The sequence below is a fragment of the Mustela nivalis genome, assembly GCF_964662115.1.
Source record: "Mustela nivalis genome assembly, chromosome: 9".
Lineage (NCBI taxonomy): Eukaryota > Metazoa > Chordata > Mammalia > Carnivora > Mustelidae > Mustela > Mustela nivalis.
Window position 1 is genome coordinate 81,002,648 of NC_139028.1, and position 23,625 is coordinate 81,026,272.

The window sequence follows — 23,625 nt, forward strand, 5'->3', positions numbered from 1 at the left end:
GGTGTTGAATTGTATAAGTTCTTTGTATATTTTGGATACTAATCTCTTATTGGATGTGTCATTTGCAACAAATGGAAAGATATGCCTGCTCCTGGATTGGAGGAATTAATACTGTTAAAATGTCCATACTATTGGGGTCTCTGGGTGACTCAGCTGGTTAAGCATCTGACTCTCAATTTCAGTTCAGGTCATGATCACAGGGTTGTGAGATCAAGCCCTGCATTGGGCTGCTTGTGGGGCATGGAGCCTGCCTAAGATTCTCTCTACTTCTTCCTCTTACCCTCTTCCTCTCTAAAAAAAAAAAAAAAAGGAAAGGAAAAAAAAATCCATACTACTGAAAGTAGTCTACAGATTCAGTGTAATTTTTTACAAGACTAGAACATATCTTAAAATTTGTATAAAATCACAGAAGACCTTGAATACCTGAAACAATCTTGAGAAAGAAGAACAAAGCTGGAAGTATTCTAATTCACATTTTTACTACAAAGCTGTAGTAATCAAAACAGTATGGCACTGGCACAAGCATAGAGGCATATCAATGAAACACAGGGTAGAGAGCCCAGAAATGAACTTATGATTATGTGGCCAGTTAATCTATGACAAAGTAGGCAAGAATACACAATGGGGGAAAAGACTGTCTTTGCAATAAATGGTGCTGGGAAAAGTGGACAGCTAAATGTAAAATATGAAACTGGGCCATCTTTTAACACCATACACAAAAATAAACTCAAAATGGATTACAGATCTAAATAGGAGACCTAAAACCATAAAAATCCTAGAAGGGATACAGGTAGTAATTTCTTTGACATGGGCCTTAACATTTTTCTAAAATCTCCTCAGGCAAGGGAGAAACAGAAACATAGAATATTAAGACTACATCAAAGTAAAAAGCTTCTGCAAAGGAAACCATCAATAAAACTAAAGGACAGCCTACTGAATGAGAGAAGACACTTGGAAATGATATATCGGATAAGGGCATAAGATCTAAAATACATAACAAGCTTCTCCAACACCAAAAAGCAATCTTAATAAAAAGTGGGCACGGGGGGAGGTGGTGCCTGGGTGGCTCAGTTGTTAAGTGGCTGCCTTTGGCTCAGGTCATGATCCCAGGGGCCTGGGATTGAGCCCCACATCGGGCTCCTTGCTCCATGGGAAACATGCTTCTCCCTCTCCCACTCTTGCTGTATCCCTGTCAAATAAATAAAATCTTAAAGAGAAAAGTGGGCAGAGGACCCGAGAAAAGACTTTTCCAAAGAGCTAAAGATGGCCAACAGACACATGAAAAGATGCTCAATGTCACTAGTTATCAGAGGAGTGCAAATCGAAACCACAGAGTTATCTAACACCTCACACAAGTCAGAATAACTGAAATAAAAAAAATACAAGGGTTGACGAAGATGTGGAGAAGAAGGAACTCTTCTGCCCCATTGGTGGGGATGTAAATTGCTATAGCCACTGTGGAAAACAGTATGGAGGTTCCTCAAACAAAACAATAACAAAAGCCACAAAAACACTAATTCAAAAAGAGACAGGCACCATTGTGTTTATTGTAGCATTATTTACAATAATAAAGATCTGGAATCAACCTAACTGTCCATCAGTAGATAAATAGTTAAGATGTGGTGTGTGTATATGTACAATGGAATTATGTAGCCATAAAGAAGATTGTTCTGTTTGACAGAAAGTGGATGGACCTAGAGACTATTAGGCTAAGTGAAATAAGTCTAAGAAAAATACCATATTTTACTCATAAGTGGAATCTGAAAAAAAAAAAGGCAAAAAGAATGATTCTTAAAAATAGAACAAAGTGATGGTTTCCAGAGGGGAGGGGGATGGGGAGTTGGGCAAAATAGGTAAAGGAGAGTGAGAGATACAGGCTTTTGGTTATGGGATGAATAAGTTACGGGCACAAAACACACAATTTAAGTAACATAGTCAAATATGGTAATAGGTATAAGGACAGATGGTAACTACTCTAATGGTAAGTGTAGCATAATATATAAACTTGTTGAATCATGAAGTGGAGCACCTCAGACTAATGTAACATTTGTTTGAGTATAGCTGACATACATTCTATCAGCACATGGCATTCTACTGGCCAAAGGAATTGACACTTAGCCGAGATCACTTGATGAATGGAGAAAACATTCATTCTCCTTGGGCATTTTCAAGACCTGTAATAGCTCAGCTACTTCTGGCAGGAAGTAGGACGTGAAAGAAAGCCACCTTCGCGTTGAAAACAACACATTTAATGGCAGAACAGAGAGGCAGACAAAAAAAACCACAGTCGATACTTGATAAACCTACAAGCTTGATTACCTCTGTATTTTCCATCCTTGAGTCAATAAACTCCCTTATTTAAAAAAACCCTCAATAAATGTCAACCATGTCAATATTGCTTTTACTAAATCACCTTCAGAAGAAACTTTTATCTTCTATGTTAGTGGTTGTCAACTACAGGGTCAAAGCAGTTTGATGTATCATAATGTGTGAGGTGTGCCGTACGTGATGCATTATTATTAATAAAAAACCAGAAATTTGTGAATCTCATTAATTGGAAAACTATTACATCTCTATGCTCAGTGCTGAAATTACAATGAGCAAAACCAAACATGGCCCACATGGAGTTCACAAACCAGTGGGGAGACCAGCAGTAATAAAGTTATTATACTATCATTCATTAGGTTGTCTTTTTATTTTCTTAGTTTCCTTTGCTGTGCAAAAGCTCCTCATTTTGTTGCAGTCCCAGTAGTTTATTCTTCTTTTGTTTCCCTGGTCTGAAAAGGTCTATCCAAAATTGTCTTGCTAAGGCCAATGATCAGAGATTGCTGCATGTGTTTTCTTCTAAGGGTTTCATAGGTCCAGGTCTTTGGTTTTTAATCTGTTTTGAATTATTTTTGTGCATGGTGTTAAAGTGGTCTTTTTGTGGTTCTATACAAATTTTAGGATTACTGGGGCGCCTGGGTGGCTCAGTGGGTTAAGCCACTGCCTTCGGCTCAGGTCATGATCTCAGGGTCCTGGGATCGAGTCCCGCATCAGGCTCTCTGCTCCACAGGGAGCCTGCTTCCTCCTCTCTCTCTGCCTGCCTCTCTGCCTACTTGTGATCTCTCTCTGTCAAATAAAAAAAATAAAATCTTAAAAAAAAAAAAAAACAAATTTTAGGATTACTTGTTCTAGTTTTGCAAAAAATGCTGTTGGTGTTTTGATAGAGATTACATTAAATCTGTTGCTTGGGGTAGTCTGGACATCTTAATGACACTAATTCTTCCTTGAACATGAAATATCTTTCCATTTGTCCTTTTTAGTTTCTTTTGCTTATGTCTGATAGTTTTCAGGCTTTTTAGTGCAGGTCTTTTATTTCCTTGTTTAGTTTTATTTCTAGGTATCTCTTGGTGCAATTGTAAAAGGAATTATTTTCTCTTCTACTTGGTTATTGGTATATAGAAATACTACTGGTATCTGGGTATTTTGTATCCTGAAACTTGACTGAATTCATTTCTTCTAGTAGTTTTTTTCATGGGGTCTTTTATTTTCTATGTACAGTGTCATGCTATCTGCAGATACTGACAGTTTAACTGCATTACTAATATGGATGCCTCTTATTTCTTGTCTGATTGTTGTGGCTGGGATTTTCAGTACTATGTTGAACAAAAATGGCAAGAGTAGACATTGTTACATCCTTTCCTGATCTTAGAGGAAAATGCTGTTATTCACCATTGAGTATGATGTTAGTTATAGGTTTTTCATATATGACCTTTGTTATGTTGAGATATGTTTCCTCTAACCCTACCTTGTTGAGTTTTTAAACATTAATGAATGTTTAATTTTCTCAGATGCTTAGTCTGCATCTGTTAAGATGATTATATGACTTTCATCTTTGTTTTGTTGATGTGGTATATCATACTGATTCTGCAAATATTAAACCATCCTTGGGTCACCAGAATACATCCCCACTTAATCTTTTTACTGTGTTGAGGTATGTGATTTGCTAATGCTTTCAGGATTTTTGCATCTATATTCATCAGGTATACTAGCCTATAGTGTCTGTGTGTGTGAGATGTCTTTGGTTTTAGGATTGGGTTAATGCTGGCCTTGTCAAATGTATTTGTAATCTTTCCTTCCTTCACTACTTTTTGGAATGGTTTGGGACTTGTCTTTGAAGGTTTTGTAGAATTCACCAGTACAGGCATCTAGTCCCAGGCTTTTATTTTTTGGAAGCTTTTTGAATACTGTTCAGTTATGTTACATGTAATTGGTCTGTTCAGATTTTCTATTTCTCCTGGTTGAGTTTTGGAAAGTTGTATGTTTCTAGGAATTTATCCATTCCTTTTAGGTTGTCCAATTTGTTGGCATATTTTTTTTTTTTTGTAGTAGTCTCATAATACTTAGTATTTCTTTCTTTTTTTTTTTTTTTAAGATTTTATTTATTATTTGACAGAGAGAGACACAGCGAGAGAGGGATCACAAATGGGGGCAATGGGAGAGGGAGAAGCAGGCTTCTTGCTGAGCAGGGAGCCCAGTGTGGGGCTGGATCCCAGGACCCTGGGATCATGACCTGAGCGGAAGGCAGACGCTCAATGACTGAGTCACCCAGGCGCCCCAATACTTAGTATTTCTGTGGTCCCTGTTTTCTCTTATTTCTGATTTTATTTCGTTCCTTTCTCTTTTTGAGTCTGTCCAAGGATTTATCAATTTTATCTTTTTGAAGAAGCAGCTCTTGGTTTCATTTTTTCCCCCTATTAAGTCTGTCATTTCTTTCTACTCTGGCCTTTATTATTTATTTATTTATTTTTTAAAAATACTTTTATTTATTTATTTGACAGAGATCACAAGTAGGCCTTTTTTTTTTTTTTTTTTTTTTTTTTTTTTTTTTTACTTCTACTTTTCTTGGGCTTTGTTCTTTTGCTAGCTCCTTTAGTTTAGATTGTTTATTTGGGGTTGTCTTTGTTTCTTGAGTTAGGGCTGTATTACTATATATGTCTCTCTTAGAACTGCTTTTGCTGTGTCCCAAAGATTTTGGACCATTGTGTTTTCATTTTCATTTTTCTCAATGTATTTTTTTGATCTTTGATTGTTTCATTGATCCACTGGTTGTTCTATTGAGTTAAAGAAATTCCATTTTGAGTATGTTACATACAACATACCTTACTGTATTGGGAGCTCAGGTCTTGCTAACAGAAGCAGTCAGATCACTAGGCCATGTTTCCTATGAAAGTCACTCAAAGCTTTTAGTACATGGAGTCCTGAGCACCTTGGACAAAGGAGGGTTCTTTCCTGGGCCTGTTTGAAGTATCTTTTCTGGCTTTGTCAGCGAACTGGCTGGCCTTGTGCAGTGTAATTCTTTGACCATGACATCAGCCTTTCCAGTGACTCCTGTGGTTGCTTTAGTTATGGGATAGGCCAGGCAAGTCTGTTTTGATTCTCCTGGTTTCGTTATTGGAATCTGGCTCAGGCATCATCGTTCTAGTTTTGTCTTTGACCATGTTATTTCAGTGTGAGTTGGTTTCTTCACTTGTTCTATGAAGATAACAGTTCGCCATTCATTAGGTTGTTATAAGAATTTACTGAAATAGTGTAAATAGAATGTGAAGCTGGTATGTGGTAAGACCTTGATAAATATTAGCTATTATAAAATCATTAATTAAACGGTGCTTTTATTGAATTACTTTGGGGGACTTTTGTTTTCTGGAACAGTGATTCTCAACTTCACTGTTAAAGCAGTTTGATCTATCACCATCAGCTGTGAGATGTGCCATATGATTTATTACTGTTAATAAACACCAGATATTTGTTAATGTATTCCAAACATATTAAGTCTTCACAATATGCTGTGCTCTCTGGTAGACTCTGAAGATACAGTAATGAACAAAAACAGACCTAGTCAGCACGTTCATAGGGCTTTTAATCAAGTGGGAAAGATGGATATTAAAAAAAAAGTAAGAAAAATGTGTATTAAGAAACAAGTATTGTGATGGAAAGGAATATATTCCCATGAAAAATCTTGGGCAGTGGTGGGAAGTGCATAGCAGTGAAGTCTTTCTGGGTAGGTGGCATACAAGGTGACAAGGGAAGGATGAATAGAAGTTAACTAGGTAAAGAAGGAGCGGAAGAGGATTCGGATACAGGGTGGCATGTGTTAAGTGCTATGTTTTGGTGGGAAGGAGGGGGTATGTTCAAAGACCTAAAAGAAGGTTGGTGTGTAGAGAAAAACATGGAGAGTGTACAAGCTGAAGCTGGATGGGTGGGCAGGGGCCAGAGCATGTGGGTTGGGGGCCGTGTGAATTCTAGTCCTAAAATTCTAGTCCAAGCTCAGTAGCAATGAAGTTAATGATTTGTAAGCTTAGGGTGGGGGTGATTGGAAGGGATTAGTGAGCAGATTGGAGTTTTGTTTTTAGAAAGATGACCTTGACAGTAGAATGTATTGGAAGGAAACAGTGGACCCAAGAAGACTGGTTACAAGGCTATGCAGTTTTTTTTTCTTTTTTAAAGATTTTATTTATTTATTTGACAGAGAGATCACAAGTAGGCAGAGAGGCAGGCAGAGAGAGGAAGGGAAGCAGGCTCCCTGCTGAGCAGAGAGCCAGATATGGGGCTCCATCCCAGGACCCTGGGATTATGACCTGTGCTGAAGGCAGAGGCTTTAACCCACTGAGCCACCCAGGCGCCCCTAGGCTATTCAGTTTTAAGAGGTCATGGTGGCTTAAATAAGGAGGGCTGAGAAATAAAATACCCAGGAGTAGAAGCCATATGACGTGACCATGGATTGTACATTGGACACAGGGGAGAGTGGTATCAAAGACAGTGTTTACTTTTCTAGCTTTCATTTTGATGTAGACTATAGTGGATGAGGACTAGGTTTGGGGGGGAAAAGTTACTTATGTCTTGAGTTTACTAAATTGGAAAGATCAAAGTGGAGTTGAGTGGACACTTGGCTGTTCAAGCCTATAGCTCAGAAGACAGGCCTAGACTGGAGATTAAAAAGTGTGATTCATTTATGTTAAAAAGTATCTGAATGTATTGGAGTGGATTCAGGGTACATTAGGGTGACTGGTGCGAAGTGCTTTCTGAGAGATGGGAGAAAGGACTGAAGTTAAAGATAATGTATCAGAAATTGACAACTGTGGGAAATCACCTATTTCTCCTAGGTGAAAATGATTTGAGAACTGCGAGGGTGCAGGGTAAAGACCAAATGTCAGAGATGGGTTTTGTGAATCCAGCAGTGGTTGACTCTGTCTGTTTCCTAGCTCTGCTCTGCTTGCATACCTCCCCAATGCAATCCATACCTGTTCTTTCTGTTACCCGAGGGCCAGACACACTTCCTCCTCCTGTCCTTCTTGGTTGCCCTCCTTCCTGAAGCACCTTTCTCAGTCTCTCCAATTTTTAAAATTTAAGTGTAGTTAATAGTTACTAATTTCTGGTATACAGTGTAGGGATTCGACAATTCTATACATTTCTCAGTGTTCATCAAGAAGATGTACTCTTAATCCTCTTTAATGTACCCATTCCTCACCTACCTTCTCTCTGGTAACCATCAGTTCTCTGTATTTAAAAGTCTCCCTTTTTTGGGTCTTAAATTCCACATGAGGGCAGTCATACAGTATTTGTTTCCTGACTTTATTCAGTTAGCCTAATACCCTCTAGGTCTGTCCATGTTCTTGCAGATCGCAAGATTTCAGTCTTTTATGGCTGAGTCCTGTTCCATTGTGTGCACATACACTACTGCTTTCTCCCTTAATGTATGGAAGCAACTCAAGTGTTCATCCATATCTTGGCTATAGTAAATACTGTCATAATCATAGGTGTGCATGTATCTTTTCAAAGAGTGTTTTTATTTACTTTGGGTAAATACCCATGACTGGAATTTTAATTTTTTGAGGAATAGTCAGACAAGGAAAAATAAAAATGCACCCAAATTGGTAAGGAAGTAAAACTTTGAGTATTTGCACATGACATACAATATATAGTAAATCCTAAAGACTTCACCAAAAACTACTAGAACTGATGATTGAATTCAGTAAGGCCACAGGATACAAAATCAATGTACAGAATTGTGTTACATTTCTGTATACTCTTAATGAAGCAGCAGGAAGAGAAATAAAGAAAACACTGTTTACAGTTGAACCAGAAAGAGTAAAATACCTAGGAATAAACTTAGCAAAAGAGATGAAAGACCTTTACTGTGACAACCACAAAATACTAATGAAAGAGATTGAGGATGACACAAGCAAATGGAAAGATAATTCCATGCTGAAGGATTGGTAGAACTAATATTGGTAAGATGTCCATAGTACACAGAAAAATCTACAGATTTAAGGCAATCTCTATCAAGATACCAACAACATTTTCATGCAACTAGAATAATCTTATAATTAGCATAGAACCACAAAAGATCCCAAATAACCATATCAGTCCTGGAGATATCACAATCTCAGATTTTAAGAGTCAGTACAAAGAGAATCAAAACAGTGTGGTACTGGCACAAATATGGACACATATCAATGGAATAGGATAGACAGCCCAGAAATAAACCCATGCTTACTCAATTTGTGATAAAGGAGATGGAAATATACAATGAGGAAGTACTTTCCTCTCCCTTCAATGTAAATAGTTCTTCTAGGTCTAATATCTTTCTGAAACTTTATGGGATCACCATTCAGTAAGGGGATTTTTACCCCCCCTTTCTATAAAGATCAGGTTTATTTTTCTGTAGGATTTTGTTTTACCCTATCACATGGCGTATAAATTCCTTGAAGAGAGATATGTAAATCAAAAGTCTTCATACTACTTGGTGCTTACTAGGTAAAAATTACTGCCATCTCTTACATAGGGTCTTCAGTCTTGCTTTCTACAGAGCCTTAGGAAATTGGGCCTTTGACTAGTTGCAATCTGAATTAGTACAATATAAAATTTAAGGACATAGAGGAAGTTCTGTGTGTAAAATGTCTTGTTATAGTAAGTCAAGAAGAAAGATAGTATACTATCATTTATGTTAGAAAGATGGGGAAAAAAGAATAGACTAGTATTTGCTTTTATAGCATGAAAAAACCTCTGAAAGAAAGGATGGTCTTATCAAATGACCCTCAAACAATTGGATGTCCTTATGCAAAATGAAATTTGACAAAGAGTTTACACCTTTTACAAAAATTACTCAAAATGGATCACAAATCTTAAAATGCAAAAAACTAAAAACTTCTAAAAGAAAGCGGGAAAATCTACATGACCTTTGGTTTGGTGATGAGTTCTTTACAATATCAAGTATGTAATCCATAATAAAAATTGGTAAGTTGGATTTTCTAAAACAAAATATTGTGCTCTGCAAAAGACACTATTAAGAGAATGAAAGCAAGTAGTATCTGTTAAAGGATTTGTGTACAAAATATACTAAGAACTTCTAAAACAACAATAAGTGAGCAAGCAGCTCAATTTAAAAATGGGCAAGAGGTCTGAACAGGCACCTCACCAAGGAATATACATAAAGGAAAAGTGTATAAAACGATGCTCCATGTCTCTTTTCATACAGTTACACACTGATTAGAATGACTATAATTATAGTCATATAGAATGACTTTAATTAACCTGATATACCAGTTGCTGGTGAGAATGTATAACAACAGGAGTTCTTTCTTTGATAGTCTTACAAAGCTCAATATAGTCTTACTACATAATCCAGCAATTAAAGCTCCTAGATTTTTACTCAGTTATTTTTTAAAACTTACTTTCATCAAAAAACCTGGGCATAAAATTTACTAAGCTGCTTTATTTATAATCACTTGAAACAAGAGGAAACCAAAATATCCTTCAAGAGGTGAATGGATAGTTTTTGGTAGGTCTGTACAATGGGATACTATTCAATGATTGAAAAATAATAAGCCATCCAAAGATATGAATGAATCTTAAGTGCATATTATGGAATAAAGGAACCCAAACTGAATAGGCTATATATTACATGATTCCATTTATATGAAATTCTGGAGGAGACAGAAATAGAAGGGTTAAGCAGATGAGTGATTTCGAGGGGTTGAGGGTTAAATAGGTGAAAACCAGGGTTTCTTCAAGCAGTGGAACTATGGGGTGTGACACTCTCATGGTGGATATGTGACACTGTGCATTTGTCAAAACCCATAGGAATTTCTAGCACAAAGAGTGAACCTTAATGTATGCATAGTGTAAAAAAAAAATGGGAGATGGGGGATCCCAACATGGAATGTGGAAAGTGACTGAGCAATTTAACTGTATTACAAATATTTGAACAACCTCAGTGAAAAGTGGTTGGAGAAATTGCTAACCTGAGTAACTTCAGAAACAACTTACTTGGAATCAGTAAACTAAAGGCAAAAGGAACTGTGCATAGATGGTCTGTTCTAGTTGATAGCTGTTTACATGAGGATATAGGTTTAACAGTTCTAAAATCACTGTATGTGTGTGCTGGAAGTAATAGAGGGTAGATTGGTATGAGGTTATGGATAAGTACACAGTGAAGGCTAGAATAATTCATATGATAACAGATTAGAGTTTAAGGCATCTGTATAAACCTAATTTACGTGTAGATACATACATACCTGTGTGTGTGTGTGTGTGTGTGTGTGTGTGTGTGTGTATGCTGGTTATTATACCACATCCATTTCTTAGCTCTATCAGATAAGACCACCTAGAAGCATTGATACCCCAGTAGCAATGAGCACACCAGGCAACCAGATCTTGGTTTCTAATACCACTTTCAAATAACAACTAGGTTTCTTTGGAGAAATGCCTAATCTTAGGGCTGAGTCAGGAAACCTATAAGACCAGGCTTGAGCATCGGGTCCCATAATTGAAGGAAGTGTTCCAAAGAAAACCGTAACTCACAAATGATGGAAGTATGTCAAAGAGAGGAATCAACTGAAAAAACTTCCAGTGGTCAAAGCTGCAACAATTTGGGCAATCAAGTGAACTGGTATTAGGTGGTAACCCAGAGAAGAAAACAACACAGGAGTATATAGTTTTAGGTAAGTGACTGAATAAAGAAATAAATGGAGAAAATAGACAAATCTTCCACGCAGTAGAACTCCAAATAATTTTGGTACTCCTCCTTCAAGAAGGCAGCACACTCCCCACTAGGTAAGTGTGGATTGCACATAGACTTCCTCCCAAAGAGGACAGTGTGGAGAGGGAGGAATGACTTCAGAGAAGAAACTTGACACTACCTAAACCAGGTAGATTAACGCCAAAATTAATACCAAAACTAGTAAGTTATGTTGATGGTATTTTTGATAGGTCATGAGGATTATACTTCCTTCCCCAAACCCACAACCCAAGTCCATACATGAGACAACACAACATCAGACTAATCATAATTGGGGGAAATTCTAAAAATCTCTTCTTGAGTAATTTTCAATTTTCAAGGTTGTAAAAAAGTCTGAATTGTCTCTACTAAAGGTATCTTATGAGACCTGTTGGTTGAATCTAATGTAGTCTACTGAATGGGATGGTGGAACAGAAGGAGGATATTATGTAAAAACTAAAGTAATCTGATGGAGATATTGCCTTTGTATAACATTGTATCCATAGTGGTTCATTAATTGTGATAAATGGACCGTGTAGATATAAGAATATTAATAGGAGGAAACCGGATAATGGGGCAAATGAGAACTCCTTATTCTTTCTTTGTAATTTGAAACTCTATCCTAAAAACAAAAACAAAAATAACAAAAACAAAACAAAACAAAGCAAACTTTGGAAGGATGCACATGAAACTGATAAAAAATGCTTGCCTATGAGAGACATTGGTCATTTTTTTGTTTTGTTTTGTTTTTACTAAGTACCTTAAAGATAAATTTTTTTGAACCATGGAGATAAAAAATTCAAATTAAAAATTTAAACTTAAAGCATTAATAGTTAAGTGATGACTTCATATTTTTTGAGGAAAACATTCGTTTAAGTCTCTAGGAAAACTTAGAAGTATAGAAGGAGCTGTATGTATATGTTGGCCAGAACTACAACTTCTATTATGTTGATATTTAGAATCCTCTTAGTTCAGAGTTCCTGGGCACAAAGAGTTATGCTTAGACTTTAGGTACAAGGCAGTTGTGTGATTCTAGCTCCTTGCCTTGGGCTTTTTTGTTTAATGCTTCAGCTGTATTTGAAGGCCTCTGCAATCAAAAACTAACCTGGCATTCTCCCCTATGTGAATTAGCTCATTGGTTGCTTTTTCCTTAGAATTTTTTTCTCATCCGTAAAAGAAATTTCCTAACTTTCCACGGTTCCATGTCTTTGCTCCTGACTCTCAGTATGTGGGAAAGGCAGAAGCCAGCCCTTACTTCAGTAAGAACACTGCAGCTGTTCCCATGCTTTTTAAAGACTGCAGTGGAACTGTTTCGAGTAGGTATAAATAACCGTATTTTCACGTTTTGTTTAACAGTGAATGTTTTATTTTCAATAACAGGCAATTTGTAATTACTGTCACTGTTAATCTCTTGCTAGATGTTTGCTAAGAGGGTTAATTACAGAATTAAACGGTAAGTTTACAACTGCAAATAAGGTCACCAGGCCAAGCCTAAACAAAAGAAAGAAGAGGAAGGCAGAGAAACGCTTCCTGAGAAAGAAAGGCAGGACGAGTGCACCCTCCCAGCAGCTTCAGGCCTCTGAGGCTGTTGATTTCCACGTATGCAGAAAGAAAGAAGGGAAATCATAATCGCTCATGGACACTGGGAACTTGGTAGGGAATTTGCAAACATGGTATCACGTTTTTTTTTTTTTTAAAGAGTTTATTTATTTAACAGACAGTGAGAGGGAACACAAGCAGAGGGAGTGGGAGAGGGAGAAGCAGGCTTCCCCTGAGCATGGAGCCCCATGGCGGGGCTCAATCCCAGGACCCTGGGATCACAATCTGAGCTGAAGGCAGATGTTTAAAGACTGAGCCACCCAGGCGTCCCAGGGTATCGTGTGTTTTTTTTTTTTGTTTGTTTTTTTCAGAAAAGAAACCTGTGAAGTAGATGTTCTTTTCTAGTAGATGAAGAAAGTGAGGTTTCAGAAAATGATGTGTCTTGTTGTTACTTACACAGGGGATTCCATGCCTGAGGCAAGGATTGAACACGTGTTGGCTGGACTCTGAAGGCCCTTGTAGGCACATAGTTTCTGCTATTTGTACTCCATGTTGCTCTGAGTCCAGGCAATAGAATTTGGGAGCAGTGGGAGTTTGTTCAGGTAAATTAGGTTTTTTTTTCTTTTAACTTGGTCAAACGGCGTAGGCTGGAAGAACACTGGGGGCTAGAAGCCATAGAAGATAACTTAGGACCACTGAGGTGACCACTTCCCGTTCAGTAAGCATGATGTTTGAGGTTAACGTACTGGGAGCTGATGCAAGAGAAGTAATGGATTACTGAGGAAGATAATAGCATATTCCTTTGGTATTTCTTTAAATAGCTTTTGAGAAGCATGCATTTTAAGAGATAGTGATTTATTGATACTATGTTGCATTTTTTGAGTGGAATTCTATTTTTGACAGAAGAAAATGTATAGTCTGTGGGGCAGTAAGCAGAAAATTGGCACAGTGAGATTTGATCATCTGGCCCGTGATCCTGGACATTTAATAGGGACATGTGTAAATTGTAGTTTCACTTTTTAAAGGTATTGAAAGACCCTCGATCCGCACCCAAGAAGCAGACACCAAGCCTCCACTGGATGCAAGTTGCAAGAGGTTTATTGGTTACACAGGCGCCTGCGGACGCATCAGCCTTTGTGGGCTGAGCGCGCTGGGCTAGATTGGGGAGCAGATTATATAGGGCAAGGGTTGGGGTGGCGGGAAGCGAGCTTACAGAAGCAGATGCTTGGTTACAGGGATCTGATTGGTTAACTTAAATCAAGCATTGTCAGGCACTGGGTTTAAGGCAAGGACACAACTGTTTGTTCTGGTGGGCCTTGGCTCAGCACTCTGGAAAGTCCCAGATAGACTCTATTCCTCATTTGTCTTTTCTTTTGACAGACCGGGTGATCACAGACAATAGACATCCTGGTATGTGTTGCCATCCGGCTATGGGAACAATCAAGCCTTCAGCAAGGGGATAGGGGGTGCTTTGGGGACATCAGGTTACTTAAACAAGCCTTTAGCAAGGGGAGAGGGGTCTTTCAGTATAAACCAGTATGCATGAAGTTAGTGTTCCAAAGTCTGTTGATGTGTAATAACCTGACTCTAAACTTAGTATGTTTGCAGATTCTGTGGGTCAGGAATGTGGACAGAGTCCAGAGGGGTGGCTTGTCTCTGTTCTACAATGTTAGTGACTTCAGCTGGGGAGAGTGGACAGCTGGGGAAACTATCTGGAAGTGTTTATGCTGGTGTTGGCTGTGATCCCAGTTGAGACTTCGGATCAGAGCACTCCTGTGCAGCCTCCCCAGAGTGCTTTGGGCTTCCTTACAGCATGGCAGCCCCAGGTGGTTCGACCTCACCCACAGTGGGCCAGGGCTTCAGGCTCAAATATTCTGACAAACAGGATAGAAACCACAGGAGGTTTTATGACTCAGCCTTGGAAGGGCTTAAAGCACTTATAAGCCCACCCAGATCGAGGGGGAGGAGACGTAGATCCAAACCTTTCAGTTGCAAGAGTATCTAGATTACATTGAAACACATGTGACGGGAGATAACATGACTAGTGGTTTTGGAAAATACCATTTGCAAAACAGTACTGAAGCCTGTAATGGGGGCCGTCCTACACAAGGTGGGAGAGGACTATAGTCATGTCCCCTGCTGTTTCTATTTTTAGCTTAGCAGTAGCTTTTTCACCATGGATACTTCTCAAAGTATTCGATGAATTATGGAAATCTAGACATATGCTGGACCCTAAAGACTACTTAGTTCAGTGGTTTCAGACTATCTTTGGAAGTGCATCTCTTTTATCTAAATGAAATAGGGGAAATTCCAAATTATACAACAGAGAGTGAAGCCTCTCTGGTGCCCAATCCCTTCCCTGTGCCTTAGACCCTAAAGCTTTTCCAAGGAATGCTGGGGCATTACAGAACCAATCTGATCATTTAATGAATGGGAGAAACCAAAGTACAGAGGGGCAGGGATATTTTTGCCAACGATTTCATTGGTTTGTAACAGTTGGAAGGTTGAAATCAAGTCTTGGTGTCCTTGGGCCAGTGTTCTTTGCAATATTACTTAAAATTATGCCATTGCCTTTTTTCCCCAAAGGTAAATATAGTCCTTGAGACTCCTGGCCTGAGGTTGGACACAGTGTACCTTCTTGGTGTTTTTGGCAGCTTCTTTTCATTATCCCAGCAGTAGGCAAAGGGCCAGAAGAGGGAAGTGAGATTCTGCATGAACACTTAAAAAATGGTGATCACTTTCTCATGGCTGGAGGAATGGGGCTTGTGCTTGGTCTTCAGGGGCATTCTTTGCCAGGATGGGGCATCTTGGGGACTAAGGCTGGGGGGGGGAGCTGAGTCTACCTGAACTTTCTTGCTCTCTGACCTTGATAGGATCATACCATGTACCTGGAGAGGAATATGATGTGGTGAAAAGCATATGAATCCTGGAACTAAGTAGACTTGGATTTAAATCTTAGGGGTTACCTGACTTGGGGCAAGGCACTTTATCAATTTGAGCCTCTGTTTTTACCTTAAAATGTGAATTTAATAACCACCATTTAGGATTTTGGTAAAATGAGAGGTGGTAATATATTTAAAACTTCTTATGTAGTAGAAAGTAATGGGGTGTTGCCATTGAGAACCTCCACTCTAGTGTCTACTAGACTAGGGTTCAAGTCCTAATTTTGCCACTTGCAGATGTATAGTTTTCAAATTTTAAATTTCTTTTGTCTAATAAGCTTAAAAAATGGATCCCTTAGTGTAAGTTTTAGGGAAAAGGACAGAAAGTCTAATAAAAATAACTTGACTGATCTTGAGCTAACTATTTTAATTGGAATTATTCCTGAATTTTTTCCTCAATACATGAAATTCAGAAAGTCTTGTAAAACTTAATAGTAACTCTGTTCATAATACTCCATGGTGGGCTTTGGAGAATTATTCATGCTGATAGTGGAACAGGGTCTCCCTATCACTTGAGGAAGGGTGTAGTTTAAACAAAAAATCTAGTTGTATAAATACAGGGTGGGAAAGATGACCTTCATGACATTTTGTGTAAAATGGTTTGCAGCCTTCGATGATGGGAAGGTCCTTCCAAGCCCTAGGATACACTCACGGTTATGCACAGTCCTGATAGTGTCTGTGTTGCTGGATGCTATGTGGAAGGGGGAAACGATTCATTATGCTACAGCTGGAGCGTGGTGACCAGCTGTAGCATAATGGGGAAGGATCTGGAAAGAGGAGGAAGGCAGAGAATCCATGTCCAGGACCTTTGTGGTCTAGGTAGTGTACAGGGGTATAAGGAAGATGCTTGGGCTATTCGGTCTGGGAAGGAGGACCACATAGTGAATGTCCGTGCTGTTCTCAACTATCCACAGGATGAGCAGACTTTTCTAGGAGCCACAATAGTTCCCTGGCTGAGTACTTGGCTGAGGCCCAAGGCTAAGGGGAGAAGGCTGCTTACAAGTCTGGCTTAAAATCACCAGTTGGTGATTTTACTGTTCATATAGCTGGCCCGTCCCCCAAATCCACAGAAGACCTCTAAGCCCTTGAAGCCTGAAGAAAGCCGGGGGGGTGGGGGGGAGAGGAGTACGACAGAGAGCTTAGTAGACTCTTGTGTATGTGATTACCTCCACGGCCGCCTCTCCCTGGCAGCACTCCAGGACTCTGACTTGCTCATGGCATCAAATTGCTGCCTCCCTCCCTGCAGCCAGCTGGCCAGGAAGTGAAGCCATGCCTTGGTATACTCACTGTAGTGCTGCTTAAACTTTAATGGGCACTTGAATCCCCAGGGGGCCATACAAACATGGAGATTCTGACTCACCTAGGTCTCGGTGGGCACCCCCCTCCCTGCAGCCTGAATTTCCACAGGTGGTGGTGATACTGGTGTGTGTGGTGGTAATGCTGGTGTGTGGTGTGAGGGTCACACCTCTGTTGCTGTTGGGAAATACTGCCTTAATTCCCCTCCCAGCACCCACGAGCCGAGCCTGTCTTCCCCAGATAGAACTTAGCCATGTAGTAGCCTGGTCATGTGGAGGACCATTTCAGCAGTTACTTGATGTATTTAAAAGAAACAAAACGCAAACACACCACATTTAGACTTCATCTGTGTTTGGAATACAGGACGTTTTGAATGTGTGCTCGATGCTGTCAGAAACTTTACCCTAAGACACACACATTGATTTTGCCAGACAGGGTGGATTTCTTCTTTTGGAGCTGTAGGTTTGAGATGACCCTGAGGTATCAGCTTGGTATAGTAATCTTTACAAGGTATGCATATAATGAGCCATTGCTCAATGAAGTCATAACCGCAGGAGCAGTGATTGAACCTGGTTAAATATATCTGTCCCCCCCCCTTTTAAATTCTATCAGGTGATTAATAGGAGCATTTCTAATTATTTTTCATGTCCTTTTCTTTCTTTTTTTTTTTTAAAGATTTTATTTATTTATTTGACAGAGATCACAAGTAGGCAGAGAGGCAGGTGGTGGGAGGAGGCGGGAAGCAGAGAGCCCGATGCGGGGCTCGATTCCAGTACCCCGGGATCACGACCCGAGCCAAAAGCAGAGGCTTTAACCCACTGAGCCACTCAGGCGCCCCTTTCACATCCTTTTAAAGGTCCTATCCCTTCCCTAGCAGTAGCTTATTGGTTAAATGAAGTAATGGAGAGATTTCTAGTGATGATCTTGGTGAGGTCTCTTACACAAAATCATGGTGTTTTTGTTTGTTTGTTTGTTTTTGTTCATTCAGAAACTGTGTGGTCTTGGGAAAGGCATTTAATATCCCTGATCACAAGTGATCTCCTCTGTGAAACAGGGTTAACATTATCTACCTTGAAGAAATTAAAGGAGATGACATTAATGAAAGCATTGGGTCCATTCCTAGCACAGGACACAACAGCTGCCTTTGTCTTTGATTTGTTTCTGACTTTTTTGTATGAGGGCCACATTTTATTTCCTTTCCTGCAGTCTCAAAGCATCTTGAGAACAGGATCTGTATTTTAAATCCTCTTTTAGCCTTTTACTCTGTGTTCAGTAACAAAACGTTGAATAAATTAAGGAATGACCAGATAATCTCTAAGGTCTCCCTGGCCTTTTAAATTCTGAGATTTTGATTCTTTCAGTGTTCTAGCTGCTTAGAAGCAATTTGGAGAATTCCCTAAAAATGAATGTCTTCCATGTTAAGGGATTTTCTTTTTTGCAGTCTTATGAAATATGTATTACATTATTACTAATAAGTGTGTAGCTGAGCCTGGGAGCTGGCTGCAGTAGTGTAAGTATCCTCCTTCGTTCATGACCTTGGGCCTGATTCTGTCTAGTGTGAAGTAAGTAGGTCAGGGTCTGGTCTTCCCCAGGACTGCTCTCTTGGGAGGATCCCTGTGAAAGATAAGCAAGAAATATGCATTTGTTCTTTGTCATGTGACTTGGGAGTCCTGTGTAGTAGAGGCTGTTTCAGGATCTGTTCATTTCAGTGCTCACAGAAGACGCTTTTTGTGTTTTAGATTAAATTACAGTGTGATCTGTGGGGTTAGGCCAACTCAGCTGATTAGAAGAGAAATAGTAGGTCCTTTCAAATCTAGGGAGGGAACCTGGCTTCTTACATAGGCAGGTCCTTCTTGAGTTGTCTGTACCGATGAGTGGCTGGGAAATGGTGCCAGCTAAGGCCATCTTTACTAGTTAGTTATTGTACCTCTGAGATTGACAGAAAGCTGGTAGAAAAAGCATGGTCTGTCAAATTTAGACCTGAGTTTAAATTACAGCTTGGGTAGATCGACTCCAGAATGTCAATTTTTTAACGTTTAAAAAAGGGATAATATCAGCCTTCTAGGTTTGTAGGGGTGATGAGTTAGATAGTATGTTAAATGCTTAGTGCAATGCCTGGCAGTGAGATTAGGCCTGATTTAAAGACAACAGTGATGCATTTCAGAGGAGGCTTAGACTAAATGGTCTGTCACTCAAAGTATCAGTCTTGGAGCGTGCTGAGGAGTATCCCAAACTTCTGCATTTTATGATAAAAGTGCAGACTGCAGCGGTGGTGCTGAGTTTTTCATGGATCTGGAAAATGGGCGAACAGTCTGGGAAAAGAAAAGACTCCATTGCATGTTTTGTGACCTGATAATTTGAAATACTGGTCCATATGTGAGTAACTTCAACCATTCTTTCTTCTCTAGGAATTGTTGTCCACTTACAGGTTTTTGTCCAGGGTTGGGGGGGTGTTTAGTAAAGTTATCTTAACTCAATTTCCTTCAGTCCCTGATAATTCTACACGATTTCTGTTGTCCTTTAATTCTTGGAAAAGTAAATATGACAATAATAAAAATAAGCATCATTAAGTCCATTCCACATGTATAGTCTTTTTTTTAGACAATAGAGGGTTCTGAAATGTGCTTCTATGTATTGGAAGAGACCCTACACCAAGCTTTGCTAATTAGCTTGTGGCCATTCTCTTCCCAGTGGACCAATCAGTATCCATTTCAGAGGCTCAAGGTATCAGGGTGAGGTTCTCCAATAATAGGTGAATTGCATTCCATGCAGTACGATTGATTTTTGGTTAGGAGATCTTTGTGTTGTGTGTAGCAGCTAATTGTAGATTCTGAGAAAGGTGGTCAAGAAGTAGTGAGGACCGATGACTTTGAGACCCAGAAGTAAAATCAAGTTTTTGTTCCTTCACATGCAGCTATTTTGAACTGGAGAGCAGTGGTCTGAGGGATGAGGTCCGATATCACTATATGCATAATGGGAAGCCCAGGACCGAGGCCCTTCCGTACCGGCTGGCAGATGGACAGTGGCATAAGCTCGCATTGTCCATTAGCGCCTCTCATCTCCAGCTCCATGTCGACTGTAACAGGTAGGTCTGTGCTTCTGTTCTTCTGTGATTCTGTCCTTGAAATTGAGCAGTGGGAAGGGGGAAAAAAAAACCAAACCCTTCCAGGCCTTACTGGGAAATAAAAACCAAGGGACCCTAATTGTAATTTAACCTACCAAATGGGCCATTAGATGTGCTGAAATGGCCAATCGTAATATGCTAAGAAAACAGTTCATTAAGATGATACAGTATCCTGTGACTAGGAACAAATGTACAAAAGGTTGATTACAGATTGGGGAGTAGTAAGTGCACCTCTGCGGACTCCCGGCCCCAGCTGAAATTCCACGGAGCTGTGATCACAGTTAACTGTGATCTATTGTTGTTGAGCTCGTTCCACTTGGAAGCCAATGAGCCACTCTACCTTAGAATGAAGCTGAGAAGCCTCTGCCACGGAGGCAGCTAATTCTCTTCCACTTCATCAAGCACAGCTTTGCTTAAATATCTTTTCCAAACAGAGGCTTCGTAAAGAGGCTGTGCTTTGAATCTTTGGGAATTAATGACCTCCATTCTCTGCAGAGGGACGAGCCTTTCAGGTTGCCAGTGGATGGCAGGACCATTGATGAGACCTGGGGGGTTTTGTCGCGTGTCGTGAATTGGGGTGGAAAGGACATCTCGTCCCCCCATGTCTGTCACTGGAGTCAAGTTTACTTGGAGCTGAAAAAAAACCTCTTGGTCTCCATTGGATCAAGTGTGGCTGGACAGTGTCTAATGGCGGTTGAAGGGAATATTTTGATCTCTCTCGAATCCACTGAAAATCCTTGTGGAGAGTGATCTCCCAGAGCAGGTCTTATCCATTGTTAGCAGTGCCTAGGAACTGTTGGTTCTTGTTACTGATAATGTCAAAGTTAAAATGACTGTTCAGCCACAGGACTTGTTCTGTTAGGTCAAGAATGAGGAACCGGTGTGTTGTGGACAGCGTCCTTTCTGGAACTGAATGGGAGGAACAATAATCCAGGGTCAATCAGCTCCAGATTATGTTTCTGAGGAGGAGGCACTCCAATGTGCTTGCAGTTTGAGCTCTGCAGTTTCCTTTGGAAAAGGGCTGGGAAGTACAGAGAGCAGAAATTAATGTTAGACTTAAGGGAACTTCTGCCATCTTGAAATGAATCTTGGTCCGTTTTGATTTATTAAAGGTGCTTTCTGGACTTGGAGAGAATTGTGACTTCAACTGGACAAAGCTTCTGTAGAAACACTGGCTCCTTTTCACCCTATTGTCCTAACTTGGGTGGCCTGGAGAAAGCCGGTCCTCATCTGCCATCTTTCTTTCTACCTCCAAGAGCTCACTGGCTCCGTCAGTTTTCTAGCACTCCAGCCTAGGCAGCCTTCCTCTGGTTGCCCTGCTCCCATCTGTATGCTAATGGGAGAGCAGAAAGGCCGTGCATGTCCTATGCCACAGGTCAGAAAGGGGCCTCAAAGTTCTAGTTTAGTCATTCCCACCTGAAAAGTTGGGGGGGGGGTACTGCTCATTTCTTGCTAAGCAATGTTTTTTTGCTTACTCCTTCCAAAAGTTTTGTTTTCTTTTTTTTTTTTTTTTACTAATCTCTCTGGAGAAGGAAAGGGAGGAAAGAATAATATGTCTTTGCTAATCTAACATTTCACACTTCCACAGATTCTCCAGTTCCTATGAAATACTCTTTTCTGACCTCCTCAGCCACTTGGGCAAGTTAATTTCTGTTTAACGAAATTCGTTAAGTTTAACAAAATTGTCCATATAAGGGGCTCTGAGTGGTACTTAGGGTTTTATTTATTTATTTATTTAAATTAAAACAATTTTTTTTAAGATTTTTATTTATTTGACAGAGAAAGAGAAATCACAAGTAGGCAGAGAGGCAGGCAAAGAGAGAGAGGGGAGGAAGCAGGCTCCCTGCGGAGCAGAGAGCCGGACATGGGGCTCCATCCCAGGACCCTGGGATCATGACCCGAGCCGAAGGCAGAGCCTTTAACCCACTGAGCCACCCAGGCGCCCCGGTACTTAGGTTTTGATGCTCAGTATACCATGTTTATTGTTGACTTTATACAGCTGTGGTACCTCTGTCTCCAAACTTTCATACACTATATGCCCTTCTTGGCTGCCTTGCCCTTTCCACCAGGAAAGTGGAGAGGGAATGAGAGCTGGAGTCCACAGTATTTTATAAGGTCCGACTCATTCATAAAGAAATGGACTGAGGGGGATTCTGAATATCCCTTCATTTCTCTTGAAATTTATCATATTTTAGTTCATAACCTAACATGTCCTTTATATAAGATCTTGGAAGGAGAATGTAAAGTTGTTGCCAGTTAATAATTCATGGGCCCCAAACACAAATGAGGTTTTTGGATAGGTCAGGGGAAAGAAGGGCCCAGAACACCTGGACCACAGGAGAGGTAAAATTGATTTTTGGTGTAATTCCCAAATCTGGTGACACCTAAGAATTACTGGGGAACTTATAAAAAAATTGGGTGACCAGGCCCCATCTCTGATCAGCTGGATCAGATTCCCTCAGGGTGGAAACTTCTGAGAAGCTGTATTTTTAACAGGCTCTCCATGTAGGTCTTATGCAGATGGTCTAGCCTTGGTACGTGAAATGGTATTTCAAAACGAGTGGTTTAGGTGGAAGGGGGAGGAAGCTGAGGAAGAGGGTAAGTTGCAACAAAAAGTAAGGGACCTTGGAAAACCAAGTACCTGGTGCAGAGCCTCCAGGAAAAAAGAATTAAAGATAAAGGAAAGAGGGTAGGTCTAGTGAATAGCACAGGCTTACCTTCTTTACAAGTTTCTTCCTAGCAGTGCTAGCTGATTCTAGGGTGGCGGAGACTCTGGTCCGTTTATCAAGATGCTGGTCTACTACTTATATAGGCCACTCACCCATAGAGTAATTGTCACAAAGTCTGATTTTTACCCTTTAAGGTATGCATTTCATCCTCTCGAGTTTGTTTTGAAGGCTTTCCTTCTTAGAGGTACACTTTTTTTCTCAATCTGTCCTAGAGTTCTACTGGCTAGGTGACAAACAGTGATGTGATAATATTTACTGAGTGTTGACTTGTGCTAGGCACAGTGCTAAGCATTTTATATAGATTAACTTGTCCCATACTCATGTTTACTTTCTTGCTTTAAAATGATGGGGCTGAGGTTACATTGTAAGTTTACAGTCCTGCTTCTGATATTTGGCTGTACTAGGATTTGGACCCAAATCTGATTCACAAGTGTTCTAAGTGCTAGGCTGTTCAACCCAACACTGGGGGACTATGGCACTGGAAGGGCCATAAGGGAGGCCAAAGCCTGATTCAGTGTGAGCAGTTTGCTCCTTTCTAGTATCTTCCTCCCGCACACCTTAGATTGCTGATCCTTGGAGTTGTTTGGTGAGATACAAAATCTTACTCATGAGACTCATTTCATTAGCATGTAGGAAGAGACCTACATTTATTGAGCATCTACTAGAGGCCAGGTAACATGCTCGCCATAATATTTCTTAGGATAGTCATGTGGGGACAATTTTATTAGAGCTATTTTACAGGTCGGGAATTAGGCTCAAAGATCAATAACTTGGTCTCAATCATGTGTAATAAGCATACAGCCAAAACCTTGAACCAAGATCTAAGTCCCATACCTTAGTCTTTCCATCCGGGCAGATCACCTCTGTAAAATGTTAATGAGCTGTACTTTCCAGGACATAGTCACAAGCACACAAAGCAGTCTTCCCAGGGGAGAAATGCTACAGACATTTCTG

General features: G+C 40.0%; 1 protein-coding gene across 2 annotated transcripts in view; it reads left to right on the top strand.

Moving 5' to 3' along the window:
* The window catches only part of NELL1 (neural EGFL like 1), an 823,138-nt gene that overhangs the window by 100,423 nt on the left and 699,090 nt on the right, over positions 1 to 23,625 (top strand). For both annotated transcript variants that reach the window (XM_082747362.1, XM_082747363.1), the window contains exon 4: positions 19,733 to 19,903. In XM_082747362.1, coding sequence (XP_082603488.1) covers positions 19,733 to 19,903 — 171 coding nt within the window. The remainder of the gene's footprint in view (positions 1 to 19,732; positions 19,904 to 23,625) is intronic.